At 41.0% G+C, this 26,291-nt stretch overlaps 1 protein-coding gene across 2 annotated transcripts in view; it reads left to right on the top strand.

Annotated features, from left to right (window-relative positions):
• PRORP (protein only RNase P catalytic subunit) overlaps positions 1–26,291 on the top strand; it is a 133,059-nt gene that overhangs the window by 17,864 nt on the left and 88,904 nt on the right. For both annotated transcript variants that reach the window (XM_075532395.1, XM_075532394.1), the window contains exon 5: positions 25,733–25,840. In XM_075532395.1, coding sequence (XP_075388510.1) covers positions 25,733–25,840 — 108 coding nt within the window. The remainder of the gene's footprint in view (positions 1–25,732; positions 25,841–26,291) is intronic.

Genomic DNA, 26,291 nt, shown 5'->3' with positions numbered 1-26,291 from the left:
CTCACTTCTGGTAACCTATTAACTTCCCTGACAAAGCCCCATAATAATGAGTATTGTCTATAAGCTCTGTATGGCCATTGCAGCAGATTATCGATCCCTGAAGAGAAGTAGTGTGTCGTGGAAGGGATGGTTGATATTAGAGTAAAGGAAGTTGGAGGGTGGAAGCAGGTCTAACTCCTGTCTCATAGGAATCATCCTTGGACAGATGTGAAGTTGGGCTTCTCTTTTCCACTAGTGAAGCTGGAGGAGGTCAGGTATGCTCCCCACATCGTCTCCCCAGCAGAATGGCGATTTTTCAGTCTTGTAAAACCTTGTGAGGCTAAGACTGAGGCAGATGCTAGAGTGGAAGTTTAATGTGGCTTAGAGCTCAGGAGAAAGAAAGGAGCTTGGGGTCATATAAGTTGACATTGACTAGAGGGCAGTGAGGGGGTAGAGTGGGGGGGGGGGAGAGAGAATGAGAATGAGGCGGAGGAGTCCTAGGTGGTACAAATGGTTTACACGCTTAGCTGCTAACCGAAAGATAAGATTCCAGCCTATCCTGAGGGACCCTGAAGGCAGACTTCTGAAAAGTCAGCCATGGAAAAGCCTATGGACAGAGTTCTGCTTTTACACTAATGGGATTGCCAGGAGTCGGCATCAACTTGAAGGTAACTGCTTTGGGGTTACTGTTATTTCAGTGGTAGAATTCTTGCCTTCCATGTTGGAGAGTCAGTTAGATTTCAGCTCAGTCCACCTCTGGTGTGGCCATCCTCCTCCTGTCAGTGGTTGTTGTTGGTGTGTTTTTGTTACACTGTTAAATTCTGTTGGCTGGGATTTTGTTCAGATCTTTTGCATCTATATTCGTGAGGGCTAATGATTTATAATTTTCTTTTTTTAGTGATATTTTTTCCAGACTTTGGTGTCCAGGCTGTGCTGACTTCATAGAATGAATCAGGGATTATTCCTTGCTTTTTTTATGTTCTGTATAGTTTGTGTAGGATTAGTATCAGGTCTAAAGTGACTGGTAGAATTTTCCAGGGAAGCTATTGAGCCAGGGCTGCTGCTGTTGTGAGCTTTTAAAGAAACATTCCATTTCTTCTTTAGTTATGGCTCACTTCAGCTTGTGATAGTATATGTGGGTGGTAATGTGTCTTTAGAAATTTGTCCACGTTTTCTAGGTTTTCAAGTTTGCTAGGATACTTTTTCACAAGGTTGTGTCATGATCCTTTTTAGGCTCCCTTGGCTCTTTTTGGTCATTCGCGTGACCGCATTCTTTCCCTGTGTCAGGTTGACCAGTGGTTGCCCGTTTATTGAGCCTCTTAAAAGAAATAAAACAAACATTTAGTCTCGTTGTTTTCTCTTTTCTGTTTCATTTATTTCTGCCCAGATCTTTGCTATTCCTGGTATTCTGGTGACTGTAGGCTTCTTTTGTTGTTCTCTTTGTTCACATTGTACGGTTCAGCTACTGATTTTGGCTCTCTTTTTGATGAGTGCATTTATTACGAAATCTCCTCTGTGCCCTGCTTTTGTGTTCCAAAGATTTTGGCATGCTACGTTTTCATTCTCACTGGATTCTAGGAATGTTTTGATTTGGTTTTTAGTTTCTCCTACTACGTAGTTATTTTTAAGCAAGCTGATGTTCAGTTTCTGTGTATTTGGTGTTTTTTTTTTTTCTGTTGTTGATGCAACACTGGAAGCACTCACTAGTCTATGACAATACATTTCAAAGACAGTTACCCTAACAAACTGGAAGAAATGCATATTTATTTCCATTCTAAAGACCAGTGGCCCCAAACAAATGTGGAAATTATAGAACAGTCCCATGCAAGTAGAATGTTGTAGAACAACATTTTAAAACAATTTCAGCAGTGCATTCATAGGATTCAGAAGATTACATGGAACAAATGATAGATGAACTTCCAGAAGAACAAACAGATCTGTTTTGGAGGAAGTGTAGCCAGAATGCTTCTGAGAAGTGAAGATGGTGCGGTACTTTGGACATGCCCTGGAGCAACCGTTCCCTGGAAAAGGACGTCCTGTTTGGTAAAGGGTCGGTGTAAAAGAGGAAGACCCTCAACACGTCTGATCGACAAGATTTCTGCAAAGGATGAGCTCAAACATAACAGCAATTAAGAGGATGGTGCAGGACTGGACAGTGATTTTGGTTGTGCATAGGGTCCCTGTGAGTCAGAGCTGACTGGACAGCACCTAAAGACAACACCTGGGTCTCAGAGTTCTAAGTGGCCATTGTCATGAATTCCTAACCCAGCTTAGCAGTGGAGAGTGCTGCGGGAGGGGCAGTTGCTGTCAGGCTTGGTAGTGTGCTGGAGGGGAGAGGCTTGTATGACCTCAGCCTCATAGACATTAGCTTTGGCAGTGGTGCTTGTGCTGATGATGATTCTCCCTGCTTGTGAAGTTAGAGGAGGCCAGAAGCCATTCCCCTGCTTTGTTTTTTATTTTCCTTTTTTAACAGCTGCAGTCAGCAGTTGGCACCTGTCCTGTAGTCCAGGAGACTGAGGAATCTACATGGTGCTTGGTTGTTCACCAAAGACCATCACTTTTGAATAAACCTGTTTGTGGATCTTAGCTCCCCGCCCACTCTGTGACTGCCAGCATCGCTGGAACTCTTGCCCTGTTTCTGTGCTTCCTTACCTTAGATTTGGACATGTGCTCTCCCCACCTTGCTTTCCTCCGTTTCTCTGTTTCTTCTCGGAGGTGCTGTGAAGTTGCCTTCGGGTTTCCTCATTCAGGATCACTGCAGGCTTTGTCTCAATAGAGCCACACTGAGCTGGGAGGGCTGACAGAGTTCCTTTGCCCCATGCCCCTCTTGGTGTGCTGCATTTGTTCAACTTCTAGCTGATTCCATTGTTTATCTTTCCTTTCTAGCTCCTTTGATTTTTCAGATGGAAGACAGTGTGGTGTGTCTGACTAAGCTGCTATTTTGGCTCCTTCCTCTTCTTAATCTTATTATACTTTTTAAAAAGTTAACATTTGTAAAGTATTCACATATAGTTACTGGCAATATAAACAGGCTGTTTAAATTGCCAGTAACTATATGTGAATACTTTACAAATATTTAACACCATCTTCATAATAATCATGGGAACATTACTTTCATCACTGGCTATTTCTTGCTTTTTGAAAAGAGAGGGCTGGACTAGGTGATCTGCAAGGACTCTTTCAGCTCTGAAATGTTGTCTTTTTTTTTTGCCGGGCAACCGAGTTATGTGTTCGATAAGGTAAAGGTCAGCTTTTCCTCGGGAGCACAGATGAGTCAAGACTATTGAAGACAGGGCAGTCTAGGATTGAAAGCTGTGATTTAAAAGTCAAGGAAACGTGTGGAGACTTTATCTAGTACAGTGTCAGTCTGGGAGCGAAGTAAAGGGGCATTGAATCATTGTTGACTCCCCCCTCCTTCAGTTTTTCACTATGAATTAGGTGGGGGTTCCATATATCAGATCATAGTTTTATAGTTTACAATTTAAAACAACTCCTCCAATGGCTTTACCCCCTTTTTTATTCACATCTCAAACAATTTAATCATTAAGTCATATCATGGTACTTTGAATATTCTTTACCAGCACCATAATTCAAATGTAGCAATTCGTCTTCGGTCTTCTTTATTCAAAGTCCAACTTTCACATGCATATGAGGTGATTCAAAATACCGTGACTTGGATCAGGCACAACCTGGTATTCAAAGTAACAGTTTTCAATACTTTTAAAGAGATTTTGTGCAGCAGCTCTCGCCAGCGCCCATCATTTGATCTCTTGACTGCGGCTTCTGTGAGCATTGATGTTGGTGGGCCCAAGCAAGATAAACTCCTTGACAACTTCAATCACTTTTGTGTGTGTTACCTAGCTGTGAATTGGCCTAGTTCTAAGGATTTTGTTTTGCTTTACACTGAGTTGTAATTCCTACTGAAGGCTGCAATCAGCAAATGCTTCAAGTCCTCCTCACTTTTGGCATGTGAGGTTGTATCAGCTGTATATTGAAAGTTGTTAAGCCTTCCTCCAATCCTTTTTTTTTTTTTGCTTTTAAATTTTCTTTTATTTTTAATTATGTTATTAGGGGTTCATACAACTCTTATCACAATCCATGCATGCATCAATTGTGTAAAGACATTTGTACATTTATTGTTCTCATTCTCAAAACATTTGCTCTCCACCTAAGCCCCTGGCATCAGCTCCTCATTATTTCCCCCTCCCTCCCCACTCCGCCCTCCTTCATGAGCCCTTGATAATTTATAAATTGTTATACTGTCTGACGTCTCCCTTCACCCACTTTTCTGTTGTCCATCCCCCAGGAAGGAGGTTATATATAGATCCTTGTAATCGGTTCCCCCTTTCCACCCCACCCTCCCAGTATTACCACTCTCACCACTGGTCCTGAAGGGATCATATGCCCCGGATTCCTTCTGTTTCCAATTCCTATCTGTACCAGTGTAGATGCTCTGGTCTAGCCAGATTTGTAAGATAGAACTGGGGTCATGATAGTGGGGGAGGGGAGTAGGAAGCATTTAGGAACTAGAGGAAAGTTGTATGTTTTATCCTCCAATCCTTAAACCGAGTTCTTCTTCATGTAAGCTAGCTTCTCTGATTATTTGCTCGCAGATAGATTGAATAAGGATGGGGAAAAGGTTAGGGTAGAATAGGAATTATATCTGAAACAAGATTGGCAATAAATTATAAGGTTTATCTATGGGTTTATTATATTATGATTCTGCTTATTTTTAATGTATATTTAAAATTTTCTGTTGTAAAATTTTAAAAAGTGTTCATTTACTACAGGCAATTTTATACCTAAAGACCCGTCAACTAAAGCAACACTCATAGGGCAGAATGTGGAGAGGTTATAAACATGGAGCTTCCAGTCATTTTCTTCCATAGAGTTAAGGACACAGTTATCCATCCAGCATGGATGTGTGACACTATTCACAAACTATTGCCAAGCCATGAAACTCACTCAAACTTTGGTATGCAAAGTTTTATTAAGGATGCATTAAGTAGGGATGATTGATTAAATGATTGCCCATGTGGTTGAACTCATTATTTTGTACCCCTTCTCCTTTGAGCTCAGACTAATATTTAGTAGTCCAAAGGCCAAATCTGTAATCACATGTTTAGTCTTGCTGGCATGGCCAGCCCAACCCACATTCTGAGTCATCTCTTTAGCATAAATTATTCAGGGACTCACTATGAGTCATATTGTTATGGTAAACTATCTAATTGTCAAGCGGGCCAACATGAATAAGCAGGATTTTTTTATCATTTGGGGAATTCTAAGAGTTTAGAGGTCATCTCATATGTGGAAGATGGAGGCTGGGCAGCTAAAGATGACTCCATGGCGAAAGATCCCCTTTGGAAACCCGACACTCTGCCCCCCAGACTTGGAGGAACAGCTCTGATTTTCACACACGCCACACCCGGCCTCTCAAGATCCCTGATGACATCTTTCTCTCTCTCCCTTCATGTTACTGGGTAGAAAGACACACAAATGTTCTTACACCAAAACACCCAAACTCATTGCCATCGAGTTGATGCCAACTCATAAGGACCCTATAGGTCAGGGCAGAACTGCCTCCTGAGTTTCTGAGACTGTGACTCTTTACAGGAGTAGAAAGCCCAATTTTTCTCCCTAAGAATGGCTGGTGGTTTTGAACTGCTTACCTTGTGGTTAGCAACCTAACTCGTAACCACTACACCACCAGGTCCTGTAGGATAGTTGTAAGGACTAATGAGAGGATAAACTCCTATATTCTTAGGAATTGTATGCAGAGGCAACATCTTTGTGTAGTCTTTTCTCTACAGCCAACATAGTACAGTAAACTCTGCAAAAGCTGGAACATGTGTAAGGCAGAAACCTGCTTGTTCAAGAGGAAAATGCAAAGTTTCCACTAAAACAAGTGATAGAAAAGTGGTAGGACTGCATCCTGTCAGTGGGATACTTGCCAGACGTGGAGAAACAAGGCCGAACCAATGCCTTGAGGCTCTCACAGGTTTCGCTGTATGAGAATAAGAAAGGCAAACACATTACTGTTGACTCAGTTCCTTCTCGTAGGCAGCCTTCATTTGTGACAGTAGAACTGAGCTCCGTAGGATCTTCCTATATTTCCCAAGCCTTAGTGACTTGAAATGAACTGGTATCGATAACTTTGAATCGGATAATCATACTATGTACGCCAGATTGAAGAGGAATGGCCTCACATACGTTGTCAAACAGAACATTTCAAGATCTATCTTGAAGTTCAATGCTACCTATGATCGTATAATAACCAGATGCCAACAAGGAAGACCAGTTAAAATGACTATTTTTCAAATTTATACACCCATTCACTAAAGCCAATGATGAAGAGATTGAAGAGTTTCACCAGTGTCTTTAGTTTGAAATTGATCAGATGTGAAATCAAGATGCATGACTAATTACTGGTGATCGGAATGTGAAAGTTAGAAACAGGAAGAATCGGTAATTGTGAGATTATTGATTTGGTGTTAGAAATGAAGCTGGAGATTGCATGATCGAATTTTGCAAAAACCAACAGTTTCTTTATTACAATTTAACCTTTTGTCCACAATGTTAAAAACGTTTGCTCAGCGTCGGATGAAGAAAAAAAAGGCCTTTCGTGTGAATTCACTCTGTAGTGAAGACTGTCGCTGAAGGGGCAATCAGGACTGCTCCAGTGTGCACCTACCCCGCCTTAGCTCAGGTGCTAACTACTGATCACTTTTACTGTGGGTGATGCCGCCGAGGGAGTTGGAACCCAAGAGGCCGTGTCCTTGGTGGTGCTAATTGGGAGATGCAGAGTGAGGGGATTTCCACTCTTTGTTAATAAGCTCTCCAGGCACGGTTCCTTTTTGTTTTTGCATTTTCCTCAGCTGTGCAGCAGCTGCAGGGAAGTGAGCAGGTGATTTCCTGCACATGACAGGCTGGCTTTTCTTTGGGAAAATTATAATCGGAAGAGTGGAACTTTTGTGGATTTCATTACCTACACAGCTGATTTAAATAGTAGTTGCTTTTAATTAGTCATTCACTGCATTTGTGCCCGTGGTAGGTGTCCTCAGATGCTTTGTTGCATTAGCAGATCCCTCGGGTTGCCTCAAAGACTGCTGACGTATCTCCTAACAGACAGACCACTGCTTTATTTAACAGTGTGATTCTTTGCAGGCAGACTGAAAAACAATCTACTAAAGGCAAAATTGCACTGTGCAATATTAACAAAAATAGCACCTTTGCAGATTTATATTGTATAGCTTATCTTTTTGGATGTGCTGATTAAAATTCTCCACAATGAGAAAAATGATAGAGGACTTAACTTTTTTATTTCATACTTTACAAATATTTAGGGGTACTGTGGCTTAATGTAACAAAATCCAACAAAATTCTCATAATTGAACCAATTCATAACAATATGAGGGGGTACCCCCCAATAAAAGGAATTTCTCCCCTCCAAAGCTGTGTATTTAAATTTTTTTTAATAAAAGAACCTTATTACCTTCAAAGTACTCTCCATTACACTTAATGCATTTGTCAAATCTGCAATTCCATTCTTGGAAAGATTTTTCAAACTATCTGTTTGGATGGCTGACAGTACCTAACTCATATTTTTCTTCACCTCTTCTACATCAACAAATCACTTTCATGTCCCTCTTCATTCACAGAAACAAAAAGAGGTTGCACAGAGTGAGGTCAGGTGAATAAGGTGCGTGGGGGCAGGAGAGACATTGCTGTTTTTTGCCGAAAACTGACACAGTGAGATGACTGCGGGAACAGATGCATTGTCGTGTTAAGCATAGTCCCCTGTCTGCCACAGATCAGGCCTTTTTGGTTGCAACCTTTTCAGCCCTCTCAATATAAAACGTGATTAACAGTCTGACCTAGTGGAACAAACTCTAAATTGCACTATCCCCCCCACATCAAAAAAACAAATGGGCATCGTCTTGATCTTTGATTTCACTTGACGAGGTTTTTTTGGGTTAGGTGTCAGTGGTGCCTTCCACTGGCTTGATTGAAGTTTGCTTTCAGGTTGTAACACTAGCACCATGTCTCTTCACCAGTAACGGCCTGGGGGAAAAGCCTGCATCATTTCAGAGCTGTTCTTTCTTTTTCCTGGTCAGTTAGAATACAAGGCACAAATTTCAAAGCAACCCTCCACATTCCCAAATCTTTCATTAGAATTCACTCAACCGAGCTCCAAGATAGTCTAGGTAGCTTCCCCATCTCTTTGCTCTTCGGTCTTCAGCCTGTCTTCAGTCTTTGAGCACAAGTGCATGACTTTTGTCGACATTTTGGTCCCTTCAGGAAGTTGATGGATGTCCAGAACGAGGTTTGTCATCAAGCGACATTTCACCGTTTTTGAAATGAGAAAATTACTTGTACACTTGAGTTTTTCCCATAGCGCTGCCCTTGTAAGTTGTGTTCGACATCTAGCATTTTTCCTGAGCAGTAAATAAAATTGCAGAGTTCTCTTAAATCAGCCATCACAAAAAACGAGGTTCAGATAAAATTACTTTTACAAAAAAATTTACTGTGACCAGAGAGAACCTTCCCAGGCAACGCCACTGGGTGCACTAACTCCGAATGAGTTGCTGGATGCTCGCATAGCAGGAAAAATGTGTCCTATGAAGGCTCCACTCAGTGAAGCTTCTTTCTACTGTCTTTTGGGAGGTACCACCTTGTGTGATAAAGAAAATATTGAAGTTATCAAGGGTTTCATCTCGCTTGGGTCAACAGTCCTCATGGAAGCAGCAGTCACAACATCAAATAACATATTGGGCAGATCTGCACAAGACCTCTTTAAAGTGTAGAAGAACATGAGAGTCACCTGGAGGAATAAGGGAATTCAGTGCGCCTGACCCAAGTCGTAGTCTTCTCATTGCGGTAGGTGAGTGCGGAAGTTGGATATTGAATAAAGAAGACTATAGAAGAATCGATGCGTTTGAATTATGCTGCTGGTGAAGAACATTGAAAATACTAGGGAATTCCAGAAGAACAAACAAATCTGTCTTTGAAGAGGTACAGCTAGTATGCTCATTGGGAGTGAGGATGGCGAGACTTCCTTTCACGTAGTTTGGACATGTTATCAGGAGAGCCCAGTCCCTGGAAAAGGATGCCGTGCTTGGTAGAGTAGCAGGGCAGCAACAAAGAGCAAGACCCTTGACAAGTTGGATTGACACAGTGGCTACAATCGTGGGCTCCCCATAACAATTTTGAGGCTGGCGCAGGCCTGCCTGGACAGTCTTTCATTCTACCGTGTCGTTATGAAGTGGAACAGACTTGATGGAGCCGAACAACTACAATAACAGCGGCAACATAAGAGAGCAAACATTTTGTCTAGATGTAATGTCAGTGGCATGTAAACCTAACATTGCTATTTAGCTAAGGAGGTAGAAGATTAACAGAAACAAAGTGGCCCGATAGAGAGACCCCGGTGTAGGATATGTCAGCAAATTCTCTAAGCCTCTGCAGAGCCCTAGCGGGGCTGTCAACTGCCAGTGACACAGTCCCACCGGAGGAAGACTCTTCCTTATTTTAGTTCATACTGCGTCAGACTTTTCATACCTGCCTGTTCACAAAGACCACACAGTCTGAGTGTTCCTGGTTTTTAAATCCAGATTCCATATCCTCTCCTCAGTCATTGCCCACCACAGCGGGAAGGACATTTTCCTGCAATGAGAGCATTTATGAATATTTCTCCGGGAAGGACCCACCGTGCTCTGACGGGTTTTCCTTCTCAGCTTTAGCACTTACTTGTCCAATCGACTCCCAGATGGCTTTCTTTAGTCCTGGCTACTCTTTCAAATGCCAGAGTAGTGCTTGTGAGACACTTTTATATGAATGGCCAAAATCAAAACTCTTCCTAAATTCTGCTCCCCATCTCACCTTTGAGTTTCCTTTGTGACTTTCCTTTTTCTACCAAGGTCGAACACATTCAAGCTGATTTTGACGCCTCGGAAATCACTAATCCAACTGTTGTGCATTTTTCGTCTCTGCATCTGCTGTGCCATTTCCATGAATTCCATTTTGTGTAATGAACCTTTCACGAGACCTGATGGCACAGTGCTGGCCAACTGAAAGTTGAAACCCACCAGCTTCTCTGTAGGAGCAAAGACCTGGGGATCTGCTCCAGTGGATGGTTGTTGTTGTTGTCAGGTGCCATCGCATTGGTTGCCACCGAGAGTGCCCTAGGCACATGAGAACTAAACCCTGTCTGGTTCTTGGCCATGCTCACACTTGTTGCCTATGTTGGAGCCCGCTGTGGTAGCCCCTGTGGTGATCCAGCTGTTGAGGCCCTTCCCTCTTTCTCACTGCCCCTCTGCTTTACCAAACATGATGTCCTTCTCCAGGGACTGGTCACTCCAGTAGATTACGGTTTAGGAAACCCTTGGGGTCAGTTTGACTCTGTCCTATCCGACGGTTGCTGTAAATTGGAATCACCTCCCAGGGACCCAACAACAAAAATAGTCTTCAGCATCTTTACTTCAGCTGCTGTGATTACTTCCTAACTTGTTTTCCTGCATTAGACTCTTCTTCTTGTTTCCCACACTCTTGCAAGATCAATCTTTTCAAAACACTGACTTAATCACGGTACTCCCTGCCTTCAAATGTGCAGTTTCCCAGTTCTGCCTTGAAAGCAGCTCCTCCACAGTGTGACCCAACCTGTCTTCCAGGCCTCAGCATGCATTTCCTCTACAAACACCTGCTGCGGTCAAAGCCCTGTAACTCACCACTTTGTTGTTTCTTCTTCTGCTTCCACCCCACCTCATCTAAAATATACCTCTGCCTCCAAATCCGGGAGGAGAATGAGGCTTTCTACTCCTGTGAAGTGTTAGAGTCTACTCCAGGGGTCCTCAAACTTTTTAAACGGGGCCAGTTCACTGACCCTCAGACCCATTGGAGGGCCGGACTATAGTTTTTTTTAAAAACTGTGAACAAATTCCTATGCACACTGCACATACCTGATTTTGAAGTAAAAAAACAAACGGGGTAAAAACACCCGCGGGCCGTAGTTGGAGGACGCCTGGTCCACTCTATCCTGGTCTATAGGGTGGCCATGAGTTGGCATAGACTCAGATGGCAGTGCGTTTGGATCTGGCTTGGATTTCTGAAGCCTGCCTTTCCTTTGTCATAAAGACATTCCTTACCCTTACTGTGTGCGCTCATCTCTTCTTCCTCCGAATGGCTACCGTTCATTAGCTCTGGCACCCATTAGTCCTGTCCTGCGGCCATGAGTCCTATTCGCTGTGTCCTCGTTTTGGTCCTTAGCTTTCCGTGTCTGTATCATTTTTCTCCTTGGTGAGATTATGAACTTTTTGAAGGACAGGGCACTCTTCATTATACTCAGCCATTCAGTAGGGGTGAAATAAATGTTTGTATAAATGTTTGTGTACATCCAGCAGTCCAGTGTTTAGGCTTAACATTCCATACCAAAGACAAACCCACTGCCATTGTGCCAGTTGCAATTTACAGCAACCCAGTAGCAGGTTTCCGAGGCTGTCAATCTTTGCAGGAGCAGATAGCCTCATCTTTCTCCCATGGTGTGGCTGGTGGGCTCGACCTGTCAGCCTTGGGCTTAGCAGTCCAACCCTGACCCAACAATCCCACCAGGCTTTCTATTATGCCATAGTTATCAGTTATTTAATGATACCATTTATTCTTTACGAAAACTTTATGAGGGAAGGAAAATTATTGCCACTTTGTAGCATGAAGAAATTGAGGCTCAGAAAAGGTTAGTAACTTGTCAAAGCCACACAGAGCTAGTAAGTCATGAAGCCAAGATTCAAGCCCAGACCTTTGGGCTCAGAAACACATGCCATTAATACATTATCCGTAGTTTTACTTCCTTATTAGACTGATAAATGATTTTTGAGAGGAGAAAAGCACTTCCCACCTTGCTATTACTTACATAATTAATAGCAGCGGAAAGAAAGGTTTAGAAACCTGGGTTAGCAGTGATTGCCAACAGGAACAATGAAGCATTCAAATGGTGTCAAAGTTCACAGGAAAAGAGAATTTCCCTTAAGCTCGTTGATTACTGGTGGAATGAGTCATCTTCCAGTTGTGTGCTGTTCTTGAGTTATTCAGCTATTTGTATAAGTTAGACAGGGGAGGGAAAACCACTGATGAGAGATGTAGAAGACACGTCATTTGAGAGAAGGAGTGATCCTGGGATAGCCCCGGGGTCACTACCTGCGTATTCTTGCCTCTCTCGTTTACTGTTTGACTCTTTTCACATTTTGTTTTTCGGGTAGAGTAAAAGCACTTTACACAGCCTGCTTTCTTGCCATTGGAATAATACTTAATGCTTGCTTAATATTGGTCAGATTTAGTGGTGGTTAACTTGCTGTTGGGTGTTGTCAAGGTGATTTGGCCTCTTAACAACACCATATTTAACCTAGACACTAGAAAGTCCATATTTTTAAAAATGAAGAGCCAAAAAAAGAAAAGGGAAAAAAAAGAAAGAAAAAAAAGAAAGAAAGAAAAGAAAATGATTAGGGCAAAGAATGTACAGATGTGCTTTATACAATTGATGTATATTGATGTATGGACTGTGATAAGAGTTGTATGAGCCCATAATAAAACGTTTAAAACAAACAAACAAACAAAAATGAAGAGCCATTTCTTCTCTATTCCCACCTGATTTCCATGTATATAAATATCTATATATTTGAGAGATAGATAGATATTTCATTAAAAGAGGACAAGAAGATAATCCAAACCATTTTTTTCTTAGTTAGCAATATAATTGAGTTAGAAGATAGTGAATTCTCTTTGATTACTATGAGAAAAATGTTCAACTTGGTTTTTCAGATACTTGACTGATAAATTGTATCTATTTTAGACGCAAAAGGAATAGCTCACTCACTTCAATGGAATAATGAGTAAATTGGAAATTGAATAGAGCTGCATTTTTTATGTAATCATAATGTTTTATAGAATCAGAAGAGATTTGTATGTTGTAAAACAAAGTAATCCACAAGGAAGCACTGCAGGCTGTCCCCAACAGAGAACACTTGGTTTTGAGCCATCTATCCACATATCCTAGAAAGGGGATGGGCCCAGTCTCAATCTAGACCCCTGAAAGAGACAGGTCAAAGGTCTCATTGGCTCCTGAATCAGAACACGTGGGAACAAGTTGAAACGTACACACACCATTTGTATACATATGGCAATGGTTAGGGTCTTACAGTGATCTGTTTACTGCATTATGAATACAGGAGAATCCATTTCTCAGCCACGAACAGGAAGCAGAGAAGAGAAAGAAAAAGGACAGGAAGCCAGTAAAGTTATTTTCCTGGTATCATATATTAAAATTCAAAGAGTTATATAAATGGTTGTCAAAACCAAACTCAATGCCATCGATTCAATTCTGACTCATGGTAACTCATATAGGGCAGGTTAGAATTGTCCCCCTCTCCCTACCCCCCCCCCCCCCCGTTTTCCAAGACTTTAACACTTGACAGGAGTAGAAAGCCTCATTTTCTCCTGTGGAGCAAGGGGTCATTTTAAACGGTTAGCCTCATGTTTAGCAGCCCATCACGTAAGCACTACACCACCAGGGTTTCTATGAAATGCTGGTCAGCTGTAAGTAAAACTTGCACTGTTAGTACCTGCCTAGAGCACAGGTGGAGGCTAAGATACTTCCTTACTTGAATCATTTAGTTTTATTTAATCCTTACAATAGCCCTTTAAAGTAGGCATTATTAGTCCCAATCTATACCTGGTGAACCTGAGGTCCAGACAGGTGAAATCACTTGAACTCCAGAGGAAAATGAGGCTTCCTGTTACTGTGAAGATAAGCAGACGCGGAAACCGCGGGGCAGTTCTCCTCTGTCCTGCAGGGTTGCCGAGTTGAATGGAATGGACAGTGAGAATGAGGGAAAATGGAACGCCCTATAGAGAAGGTGTCGACCCCGATCAGCTAATTGCTAGTAGGGCTCTTTAAAGGAGGCCTGGTTGTGCATGGTTAAGGGCTCAGATGCCAACTGAAAGTGTGTGGTTAGAACCTAGCCACTGCTGTATAGGAGAAAAGACCTGGTGCTCTGTCTCCGTCAAGGATGGCTGAACATGGGAACCCTATGGGGAAGTTTCGGTCATTTCAGTTGGCGTACACTTGAGGACCCACAACAACAGGGATCTTTTAGTATCCTTGCGGCTTCTCCTGAGATTTAGGTGTGGACCTGAGCAAGATATATGGTGTTCTTGCGTTGTTAAGGGGGGACTTTAGAGAGTGGACAACAAAAACTCTATAAAGATTCTTAAAAGGAACCTGGGCAACCAGCTCTGTAATTGCTTTTTTATTTTTTCTGGGAACTTGCTTAATGCACTCTGGTTCAAGTGCTCCTTGTAGAGCTTGCTTTCTTCAAGTCTTTCGTCTTCTGTATTTGAAAAATTATTTCCTTTCTGGTTTCTTTTTGAAAGTTTTGCAGTGAGTCTTTTGTTTTAATTTTATTTGGTGTGGACCGGTGCCGGGGCTTAACTATTATACATGTTTCATTCCAAGGCAGAAGGGAAGTCAGGCGCTGCGTTGGTGCTTTAGCCCCGGTTCCTGGTTGATTGTGAGGCAGAGGGGATTTCCAGACGGGGTGCGTAAACATGAATGAGCTCCTTGAACTGAAAGCTGCATTTGTGTGTGTGTGTCTGTCTGCATTTTAAAAAATCATTTTATTAGGGACTCATACAACTCTTATCACAATCCACACATACATCAATTGTGTAAAGCACATTTGTACAGTCATTGCCCCATCATTCTCAAAACATTTGCTCTCCACTTAAGCCCCTGGCATCATCTCCTCATTTTTCCTCTCCCTCCCCACTCCACCCTCCCTCATGAATCCTTGATAATTTGTAAATTATTATTTTGTCATATCTTGTACCATCCAACGTCTCCCCTCGCCCACTTTTTTGTTGCCCGTCCCCCAGGGAGGAAGTCACATGTAGATCCTTGTAATTGGTTCCCCCTTTTCACCCCACCTGTGCTCTACCCTCCCAGTATCGCCACTGTCACCACTGGTCCTGAAGGGATCATCAGCCCTGGATTCCCTGTGTTTCCAGTTCGTACCTGTACCAGTGTCCATCCTCTGGTCTAGCAGATTTGTAAGGTAGAATTGGGATTATGATGGTGTGGGGGGTAGGGAAGCATTTAGGAACTAGAGGAAAGTTGTATGTTTCATCGTTGCTACACTGTACCCTGACTGGCTCTTCTCCTCCCTGCGACCCTTCCATAAGGGGATGTCCAATTGCCTACAGATGGGTCTCTACTCCACCCTCCCCCTCATTCACAATGATATGATTTCTTGTTCTGATGATGCCTGATACCTCATCCCTTCGACACCTCGTGATTGTACAGACTGGTGTGCTTCTTCCATGTGGATTTTGTTGCTTCTGAGCTAGATGGCTGCTTGTTTACCTTCAAGCCTTTAAGGCCCCAGACACTGTATCTTTTGATAGCTGGGCACCATCAGCTTTCTTCACCACATTTGCTTATGCACCCATTTGTCTTCAGCAATCATATCAGGGAGGTGAGTGCACAATAATATGACTTTTTGTTCTTTGATGCCTGATCACTGATCCCTATGGCACCTCGTGATCACACAGGCTGGTGTGCTTCTTCCATGTGGGCTTTGTTGCTTCTGAGCTAGATGACTGCTTGTTTACCTTCAATCCTTTAAGACCCCAGATGCTATATCTTTTGATAGCCTGGCACATTCAGAACGCTGCATTTTTTAAAGAGTGGTTTACAGCATATTTGGTTTTGCAGGATCCATGTCATGTTATTTCTCTTGGCTTCCTTTGCCTGGTTTGCTCCTTCTAATTTGGAAACAACATTCTGCAATTATGAGTGTTTTTTTTAAGCTATTTTCTATTAGATCTTCCAGGATATATGATATGAAAGGAGAGGAAAGTTGTATTAAAAAGAATGTAAAACTGTATTTCCATTGAGATATTAAATTTCTAAACTATCTCTACCTGAGTTTGATATAGCTATTTCCCCAAAGTCTAAGCTAGATTTCAGAAATTATTTTATACTTCTGAGTAAATTCCATCCTGCCTTGGTGTTTAATATAAAATCCTGTTTGGAAGGTTACATAACTCTTAGGACACATGTGTCTTTAATTTGTGAATCTAAATGGTTCAGAACCTTTTAGCTCTCTGATGTCATTGATAGTGGGCTTATGTTTTTTGTTTGTTTGTTTTAGCAACATAATTCATATGCAATTCACTGGTTTAAATATATTAAAAAGAGTTGTGCATTCATCACCACAATACATTTTAGAACACTTTCTTCATTCTTTTACCCGTTATTAATTAGCTTTTCATATCCCCCCCTACCCATAACTCTAAGAAACCATTCATCTAATTACTGTCTCTAGATAGCAGTTCTCAACCTGTGGGTCACGACCCCTTGGGGGTGGGGGTCACCCAATTCATAACAGTAGCAAAATTATAGTTATGAACTAGCAGTAAAAATAATTTTATGGTTGGGGAGTCACCACAATATGAGGAACTGTATTAAAGGGTCACGGCATTAGGAAGGTTGAGAACCACTGCTCTAGATTCACTTGCCTTGGATTTCATATAACGAAAATCATAACCCCAAAAAAAGCCCACAAAACAAACTGAGAACCACAAAAATAAAACACAGAAAACAGTGAAAAATGAATAAAAATGAGTTAATAGAGAAAACAAATGATAAGATGTAAAATTTGAACTGTGTCTGAAATTGGAGTCCAGGCGACATGGTGGGCATGCACAGCACTGTCAGCAGCTGAAATCCACAAGGCTCTCTGTCAGAGAACGATGCAGCCACTCACTCCCACACAGTTCACAGCCTTGGAAAGCCACAGGGGCCGCTCAGCTTTCCTTACAGGGGCACCATCATTCACAACTGACTGGGTGGCACTGGGTGTGCACTTTCCAGTGTACTCTGAGGACAAGGCTATTGTTTTGTATTCACGACGAAAAATAGAGTATCTTCTTCCTTCTTTTCCGTATTTTTCAATTATCCTAGCTGTGTATAGTTTTCCATTGTGTGGAATTACTATATTTTAGTTACTCAGTCATCTGTTAATAAGTATATTCAGGATCAAGTCTTTTCTAGTATAAAAATGTTATGAATAACCCCACACAATTGGAATTCCTCACATATTTTAATACAAGTGCGATCACAACTACAAATTCTCTTATAACTCAGATTTTTGTGAGTTGAGTTTGCTAGGGCAATGGGATATGTCAATTATTATTAGGTGTCCCTGGAAATTATCAATAAACACTCCAGTCTGAAGATTCTTGTTTCTTCATATCCTTGTGATCCAGGGTGTCATCAGACATTTTGATCTTTGGCTCTCTGCCGTGAAAAGTGAAACCTCAATATAGTACTAGTTCACATTTTTCTTCAGTATTGCGGAGCATCTTTACATAGATTTAGAGCCATCTGTGTTTATTTTCTGTCAATTGTTTGCTCTTGCTCATTTTTTATTTGGGTTGACATTTTTCTCAGTGACATACTTTATTTGAGAAATTGCCAATAATTTGGATGGCAAATGTTTCTCAGGGGTTTCTTTTTATGGATGATGGTGTTTGTTTTTTTCATGCAGCATTTTAAATAGTCAAATTGATCAAGCTTTGCTTTTATGGCTCCAGGATTTTATATGTAAAAGGACCTTTTTCCATTATGAGATTATTAAGAAGACAAACAATAGATAAGAAGAAAAGGCCTTCTCCCATCCCTGCCCTGTAGTTACTTTCCTTGTTTTTCTTTACCCTTTTGAACCATTTGGAAATTCTTTCTAGTTTAAGTGAGCTATAGTTTCAACTTTTTTTTTCTTTTTCAGCTGATTACTCAGTTGTTCTACCACAATTTATTTAGCAACCCATTTCCTTTCAGCTAAGTTGGGATGTTACTTTTAATGTATATTTGACTGTTTCTCGACTTGCTGTTTATGTCAGTAATCTGTGTATATGCCAGTACCACACTATTTTGTCTTAATACCTTTCAGAGCTAATCCTTGGGGCTATAATTCTGACCCTTTCTTTAATAAACTCTCCAGAGCAAACACAGGACAACGGGTAAGTGCCTAGCTGCTAACCCAAAGACTAGCGATGTGAACCCACCAGGTGATCTTCTGTTAAGGTGACAATGTAGGAAACCTTATGGAACAGTTTCAACTACAGGTTGGTGGTTCAGCTTGCACCAGCTGCTCCACAGGAGACTGATTTGCTCTTGTCAAGATGACAGCCTCATAACCCCTGTATAGGTTGCTCTGAGTCAGAATTGTTTCAGTGGCAGTAGGTATGTTGGTTGCTTAGTTGGTTATAGGTTCACTCGGGGCTAGAATTCACTCCATGGTATATAACAACAATGTAAGTGTATTCATAATGCGCCCTAGGACAAAAATATTTTCTCTATCTGACCGAGTCCCCTTAACAGTGGCATTTAAATGTTTTTTGACCACAACCCCCCCAAAAACAACACATTTAATATAAAACCCATTTTACATACTCTTGTAACAATGATGCATTCTGATGCTTTATTTTGAAAAATGCTGGTTGTGACCTATTGAATTTATTTTATGACATAAGAGTTGTGACCTCAGTAGGTCTTCAGTCAGGTAGAATCCTATCAATCCTTATTTTTCTCATAAAAAAGACAAGCAAATAGAATTCCTCGACAGTAGAACTCATGAAGTACATTTGCATTTCTCACTCCTTATGGTTTACAGTTACCTTACTGGGAAGAAACCAAGTCTTGATCGGCAGGAAGAGAGGCACCACATATTCATATGGTCATGCCCAGGAAGAAGGAAAAACTAACATAGAAAGTTTGGCTGCTAGGTTAACAACAGAAACTTGAAAGATTAGGTCAAAACTTGTGGAGGAAGTGAAGTTTTGTTATTTGGGGAGACACACCTAAGAAAAGGCTGAAAAGAGTGGCTGCCCACCTCCAAAGAATATAATCTCTATGGTGCAGTGTCACTAAGGGATATTCATGGACGCTGTTGAATTGATGTATGTTTTACTATGCAGTTTTCTCACCAACAGAAACAAGTTATTTGAAAACTGTACTAAAATTTTTAAGCATATATATGTTAAAGTTTGTATTATTATATCTTTGTTGTTGTTGTTATATCTTATCCAGCATTTCTAGCAGAATTTTCAGTAAACCTATCTGGCATCAGAAAACTCTGGTAAGGGGGAGTGCCGATTGGGAACCCAAAGCCCATCTGTAGGACATCCTCTTACAGAAGGGGAGGAGACAAGCCAGTCAGGGTGCAGTGTAGCAACGATGAAACATACAACTTTCCTCTAGTTCTTAAATGCTACCCGCCCGTACCCTACCCCCCACTATCATGATCCCAATTCTACCTTACAAATCTGGCTAGACCCGAGGATGTACACTAGTACAGATAGGAACTGGAAACACAGGGAATCCAGGACTGATGATCCCTTCAGGGCCAGTGGTGAGAGTGGCGATACTGAGATGGTCGAGGGAAGGTGGGGTGGAAAGGGGGAACTGATTACAAGGATCTACATATAGCCTCCTCCCTGGGGATCAGACAACAGAAAAGTGGGTGAAGGGAGATGTTGGACAGTGTAAGATATGACAAAATAATAATAATTTATAAATTATCAAGGGTTCATGAGAGAAAAGGGAGAGGGGAGGGAGAGGAAAAAATGAGGAGCTGATACCAAGGGCTCAAGTAGAAAACAAATGTTTTGAGAATGATGAGGACAACAAATGGACAAATGTGCTTGGCACACAATGGATGGATGTGTGGACTGTGAAAAGAGTTGTATGAGCCTCCAATAGAATGATTTTTAAAAAGAAAACTTGGGTAAGATTGTAAGAATTTTAGGTAAGATCTTACATCCCTAAAACTCTAGCTACTAAATGAAAACTATCTTCTGAAACATAGCTTGGTATAAAGCTCTCTGAGTAGGTTTTATTTTAACAAACTGTGAGAAGTATTTAGAATACCTAGCTGCTAGGTTACTTGCTAAGTTCAGGAACAGTTTCCAAACAAGCGGCCTCATTTTTCCCCTGCTGCATTGCCGCAAGCATGCTAGTGCTTTTTTATTTAGAACTCTATTTGTATTCCCTGGCTTTTAAAAGCCACATGAAGTAATTTAGCCACTAAATGTTGAGTCCTGTTTTTTATATTGTTCTTATGATGAGAGCAGTGCTGCCAACCCAAATAGCTGGTATTCCCCTATTTTCCCACTTTTACTATGACTAAAAGCCAGTTGTTTAATACTCATTTCCAAAAATACTTGGAAAACGTTGCTCTGGTGACCGAAGTGCACTGGCCGTGGCTACTGCTTCTCTGACAGCACATCCTTTCCAGCGTGCCTCGCTGTGCTGCTGCTCTTCTCTCTAAGGGGCCCTGGTGGCGGAGCGGTCACTTACTGGACGGCTAACTGCGTGACAGCAGTTTGAAGCCACCAGCCGCTCGGTGGGAGAAAGATGGGGCTGGCTTTCTGCGACTGGAAAGAGTCGGCGTCTCGGAAACTGGCAGGGCAGTGCTACCCTGTCCTTTAGGGTCACCTTGAGTCAGAATCGACTTGGTGGCAGTGAGTTTGTGTAGGTTTGGGTTCTCTCCCTTTAGTTGCTGTGGTAGAGTAGACAGTAACAAAACAGGATAACTTCTTGGTAAGCTTTGTATTAGACTTTCAGAAGAGAGTAAACTATCGTAAACATTTACAGGGCATGAGTCCTCATTCTAGAAAGTGGAAGAGCTGTAACGGTTTCTGAGTAGAGAAGTAAAAAAGAAGTTTTAGCGTGTCGTTACATATTACTTATTGAGAAAAAAATACTCGCCTCCCTTGCTACCGTTCTCATCTTTTGATTTCGATGTCATAATGACTAAAAGGGTCAAGTTCTACTGACTGGTTTGTTGTGATAATGATTTATAATTATCTAGCTGTCAGGTATGAGAGTCCCTCAACTGTAGAGTTAATTTTATTCCATTTATAAGCCAGGGTCATCTTTTTCTTGCTTGTTTGCTATAAACTGATTGCCACTCATTTGTGTTTTGATAACAATAATAAAAAACAAATACCTGTTTTACTTGACTTTCTAGTAAGCGGTGGATTAAGGATCTAAGGCTTTTGAGTAATAGTTTTAGCATTGCTTTCACCGTTATTTCCTCTTTCTCACATTGCAATATCAATGAAGAGTTAACTTTTTTAAAGTTTACAACTTTTAATTCAACTTTTTATTCTTCCAACTGCCATCCTGCCTAATTGCTAATCCTCAAACATGCACGTTGGCCACTGTTTCCTCCAAGAAACTCTTCTCTCAGAGAGAGCCTGGCTACTCCCTCACTTTTATTCTATTCTGCACTTTTGGTTTTAAATGTCACTTCATTAGAAAGGCCTTCCCGCCTGATATATCTAAAATAGGGAGAGGGGTGTTAACATCTTATGCTAATTGCAAAACGTACTTAAATTGTCTTCAAGGGAGCTTTCCCTACTGGAAATTGCATTATTTATTTGCTCATTAACTTATGCATTGCTTGTCTCTTCTAAAAACAATCTGTTGCCGTTGGATCGCTTCTGGCTATAGCAAGCCTGTAGGACAGAGTAGAACTGCCTCACAGGCTAGGACTGTCATCTTTGGAGAAGCAAGTCGCCACGTCATAGAGCACCTGGTTGTCACGAACGGCTGACCTTTTGGTTAGCAAGCCCCATGCGCCAGCTGGGCTCCTTTCTCTCCCCTGCTAGATGTAAACTACTGGAGTAGAGACTTACTGAACAGAAAATTGTTCAGTACGTAACAGTGAGTAACACACATTTTGATGCCTCAGATGTTAGACTTGTTTCTGGGTATATTTGACCTGCTGACTAGAAAAATGGCACCAGTTTCCCCCTATCACCTCCAGCTTTAGAGATACAGAGCATGTGCCATATACCACTCTTCACTGCTCGTCGGAAAAAAGAAACTGGGATATACATAGATACAGATGGGTAGATATTTTAGTACAGTGTTAGCCGACCTGAGATAGAAGTGCATGCTGATGTTACTGAAAATAGTTTGTGCTATACCAAGTATTTAGGTCAGGTGATACTGCACATGCTGTCCTTGGACCCAAAGATGGATTTGAGCAGTGCAATTTACACGAATTTGGAATTTTCACCTTTATTAGGGACTGAGTAGCAGGTAGTTCCAATTTGTTATCTTTTTATCCAATTTGTTAACTTAAAAAGAGGGCAGAAATAAGAGTTACTCTACAATAAAGAGTCCTGACTACTAACCACAAGCCTACCAACCACTCTGCAAGAGGGAGATGAGATTTTCTGCTCCCAGAGGATTTATAGCCTCAGAAACCCACAGGAGCAGCTCCACTCTGTTCACTAGGGTTTTTAATGCATAACCTGTTAATTATATATACAGTCTGTGAGACTTACTTTTCAAATAAGCCACCCTAAGTATGTTCTTTCCACTCTGTGATTTGAAGATATTGTCAAGTCTTGTTAACATCATGGAATATCAGAATAGATGAGGATTTTATAGGTTATCTAATTTGACTCGATTTTTATAGATGTATCTTTTTGCCAGTATTGACTGACTTTCATTTATCATTCCTGTGAGATGAATATCATAGAGTAAGAGCAGCACTAAAATGAGAAATTGGAAGTATATTGGAAAACACTTTCCAAGTTCATTTTCTGTGAAATTTGAACTTAAACATTAATGCACTTGTTGTTTCCCTTAGTTCATATATAGACAGAAACAAAAATGGTCATATTGTATATACACTTTTAATTTTTCATGATAGTCTTATGTTTATTGATAAGTAATATAACTGTTTCCTCTGGCATTTAATTTGATTTTAACTGGAACTTTCTAAATATTTTGTAGGATGTATATTTTAACAGAGAAATTTTAAAATGTTTTAAATAAATTATTTTACTGGGGGCTCTTATAGCTCTTACCACAATTCATACATGAATCGTATCAAGCACATTTGTACATATGGGGCCACCATCATTTCCAAAACATTTTCTTTCCACTTGAGCCCTTGGTATCAGCTCCTCCTTTTGCCCTTCCCCCACCCCCTCCCATGCTCGTGACTCCTTGATAAATTATAATTATTTTCATATCTTACACCATCCGCTGTCTCCCTTCACCCATGTTTCTATTGTTTGTCCCCTTGGAGGGGGATTATATGTTGAACATTATGATCGGTTCCCCCTTTCTCCCCTCGCCTTCCTCCTACCCTCATGGTATCATAACTCCCTTTATTGTTTCTGAGGGGTTTATCTGACCTGGATTCCATGTGTTGGGAGTTCTTATCTGTACCAGTGTAGTCTAGCTGGATTTGTAAGGTAGAACTGGGGTCATGATAGTGGTGGGGAGGAAGCATTAAAGAACTAGAGCAATGTTGTGAGTTTCATCATTGATATACTGCACCCTGGCTGGCTTGACCCTTCCTTGTGACCCTTCTGTGAGGGGATGTCCAACTGTCTACAGATGGACTTTGGGCCTCTACTCTAATCTCCCTCTTTCGCATCAATGATTGTTTGCTTTGGGTCTTCAACAGAGAAATTTTTGAGCAAAGTTTTTGAGCTGAAACAAAGGAGGCTGATCCCATCCATTTGTGGTCAGGGATAGAAAAGAGAAGTCAAAATAGAAATGAAAGCCTGCATATAGATCAATGGTTATTTTAGGGATGCAGTAAATTATGTATTAGGGTAGGATTTTCTTTTGCTTTTGATCAACTTTACTGAGGTATAATTTACATATAACAAAATTTGTTGTCGTAGGGTGCCATTAAGTTGGTTCTAACTCATGGTGATCCTTTGTACAACAAAGGAGACTCTGCCTGGGCCTCCTGTACCATCCTCACAATTGTTGCAATGCCTGCGCCCAATGTTCCAACCACTTTCTTTGTAAGCCAATCTTGTTGAGAGTCTTCTGTTTTGCTGACCTGCGACTTTACTAAGTATGTTTTTCTCCAGGAACCTGTTGATCTATCCTGTAACATGTCCTAAGTATGTGAGATGAAGTCACTCCATCTTTGTTTCTAAGGAACATTCTGGCTGTACTTCTTCCAAGACAGACTCATTCTTCTGGCAGTCCATGGTAATTTCAATTAAGAGTAGTTCAAGGTGTTATTCACTGAGATAGTTTATTGTGCCAGTCTGGCCGATAAACACAAGTGGTATTAATTGAAGGGTGGAGAGATAAATGGCTCGGTGAGCCTCACCTTTCTTGTCTCTTGCTTTTTTATCATCGGACCAGTGTGTGGCTGCCTTGCTTGTTCTGTGCCTCAATTTAAAGGGTACACTACCTGTGGGACGCCTAGCCTGTGGACTGTGTCGTTGTAAGTTGAGGTCCGTGTAAGACCACTTGAATGAAATTTATATCTCTTGAGCTGGGGACTGACTGTTGGTGACCTGGCTGATAGTTGGTGACCTGCCTTGCTGTTTGCTGCCTGTGCTGGAATAGCCTAGCTCTCTCTACAGAGGACTACCTGGTGGCCCTCAAGACTTGAAGGACTGCTAGTGTCTCACAACTCTCTCATAGGAGTGAGTTGCACTGAGCCATTTGTACTGCTTTATAATTTAACTGTTCATTTCTTGTGTTATATATCTATCTTTATAAATATATATATATATATATATAATTATCAGCAATCTGGTTTTATCTCTAGAGAACCCTGTGTAACACATTCACCAACACCATAATTTAAATGCATCGATTCTTCATGGGTCTTTCTTATTCATTGTCCAGCTTTCACATGCATATGAAACAATTGAAAATACTATGGCGTTGGCCAGGTGCACCCAAGTTCTCAATGTGATGCCTTTCTGCTTTTTAATATTTGAAAGAGGTCTTTTGCAGCAGATTAGCCCCATGCAATATGCTATTTGATTTATTTACTGCTGTTTCCATGAGCTTTGATTGTCCTTCCAAGTGAAAGGAAATGTGTGACAACTTCACTGTATTTTCTCTGTGTTTCATGATGCTGTGTATTGGTCTAGGTGTGAAGAATTTTGTCTTCTTGAGCTTGTGGTGTAACATACTTTAGTCTTTATCAGTAAGTACATGTAGTCCTCTTTGCTTTCAGCAAGCATGGTTTTGTCATCTGGATATCACAAGTTGGTTATGAGTCTTCCTCCAATCCTGATGCCACCTTCTTCTTCATCTTCTTGTATTATTTGCTCAACATACAGATTGAATAATAACATTTTTTAATAATAGAATTTATCAGTGCACAATTTAGTGAGTTTAAAAAAAATATATATAGTTGTGTAATAACCACCATAATCAAGAGATACAAGTATTTATGTTGCCATAAATTACTTGTTTCACATTGCAGTCACTTCTCTCTCCCCATGGCCTGGAACTATTTATCTTCCTTCTTTTACTATCATTTTGCTGTTTTCAGAATTGCATGTAATTCTATGAAATTACATCCATTAGGCTGGATTTTTCTGATTTCATTTTGAGAGCCTCTTTGTGTGTGTTTAAACTTTTTTTGTCAATTGAGTAGAGCAGATCCAATTTCCATTTAACAATTCATGCAAATTTGGTCCATCTCATTGTTTGTACCCCCACAATGCAGTATCACTTATCTCTGTTCTACCCGTGTTTCCTGCTTCCTCTCCTCCTCCTCGCCTAACCCTTCTGAACTTTTCCCTGGGTAGTACTGTGAATTCCAGAAATAAGAGTAAAAATCATAGCAGTACATTTTTATAGTAAAGTCATTATCAAGTTTTCCTTAATATTTTATCTGGCTTTTCTTTTTAGGAACTGAAGAGATTTAAAAACTTTGTAAAGAACTGTGCTCCTTTTGATATTGTCATTGATGGACTCAATGTTGCCAAAATGTTTCCCAGAGCTCGGGAATCTCAATTTGTAAGTACGATCTTTGTTCTTCCCAATCCTTAGAAATAGCATTATTCCCATTTATGACCTTCCTTGGTGCTTTAGCTTCTCAGGTTTCTTTTCGTTAAAGTTAAGGTCGCAAAAGGTGCCATAGTGACTAATAGCTTCTCTCCGGGACCAGAGTGAGAAATGAAAAGATTGTCTGTGTTAGAGAGGCAGGTTCAGCCCTCTTTTATACTTCTTCCTAACCTTTAGGAGCTCTGGTAGCACAGCGGGCTTGCCCATTGGCTGTTAACAGCAAGGTCAGCCTTTGAAACCACCGGGGGGAGCACACGGGGCTTTCTGTTCCCATAGAGTAAGTAGAGTATTGGACACCCGCAGGAACAGTTCTACCTTGCTCTCTAAGACCGCCCTGCCCTCTAAGGTTGCTATAATCTGAATCGACTTGATGGCAGTGAGTTTGAGTTTTGATGTAACCTTT

Source organism: Tenrec ecaudatus, chromosome 14, assembly GCF_050624435.1.
Source record: "Tenrec ecaudatus isolate mTenEca1 chromosome 14, mTenEca1.hap1, whole genome shotgun sequence".
Taxonomy (NCBI): Eukaryota; Metazoa; Chordata; class Mammalia; order Afrosoricida; family Tenrecidae; genus Tenrec; species Tenrec ecaudatus.
Note: the sequence above shows the minus strand (reverse complement) of the source record. Positions and strands in the feature narration are given on the sequence as shown.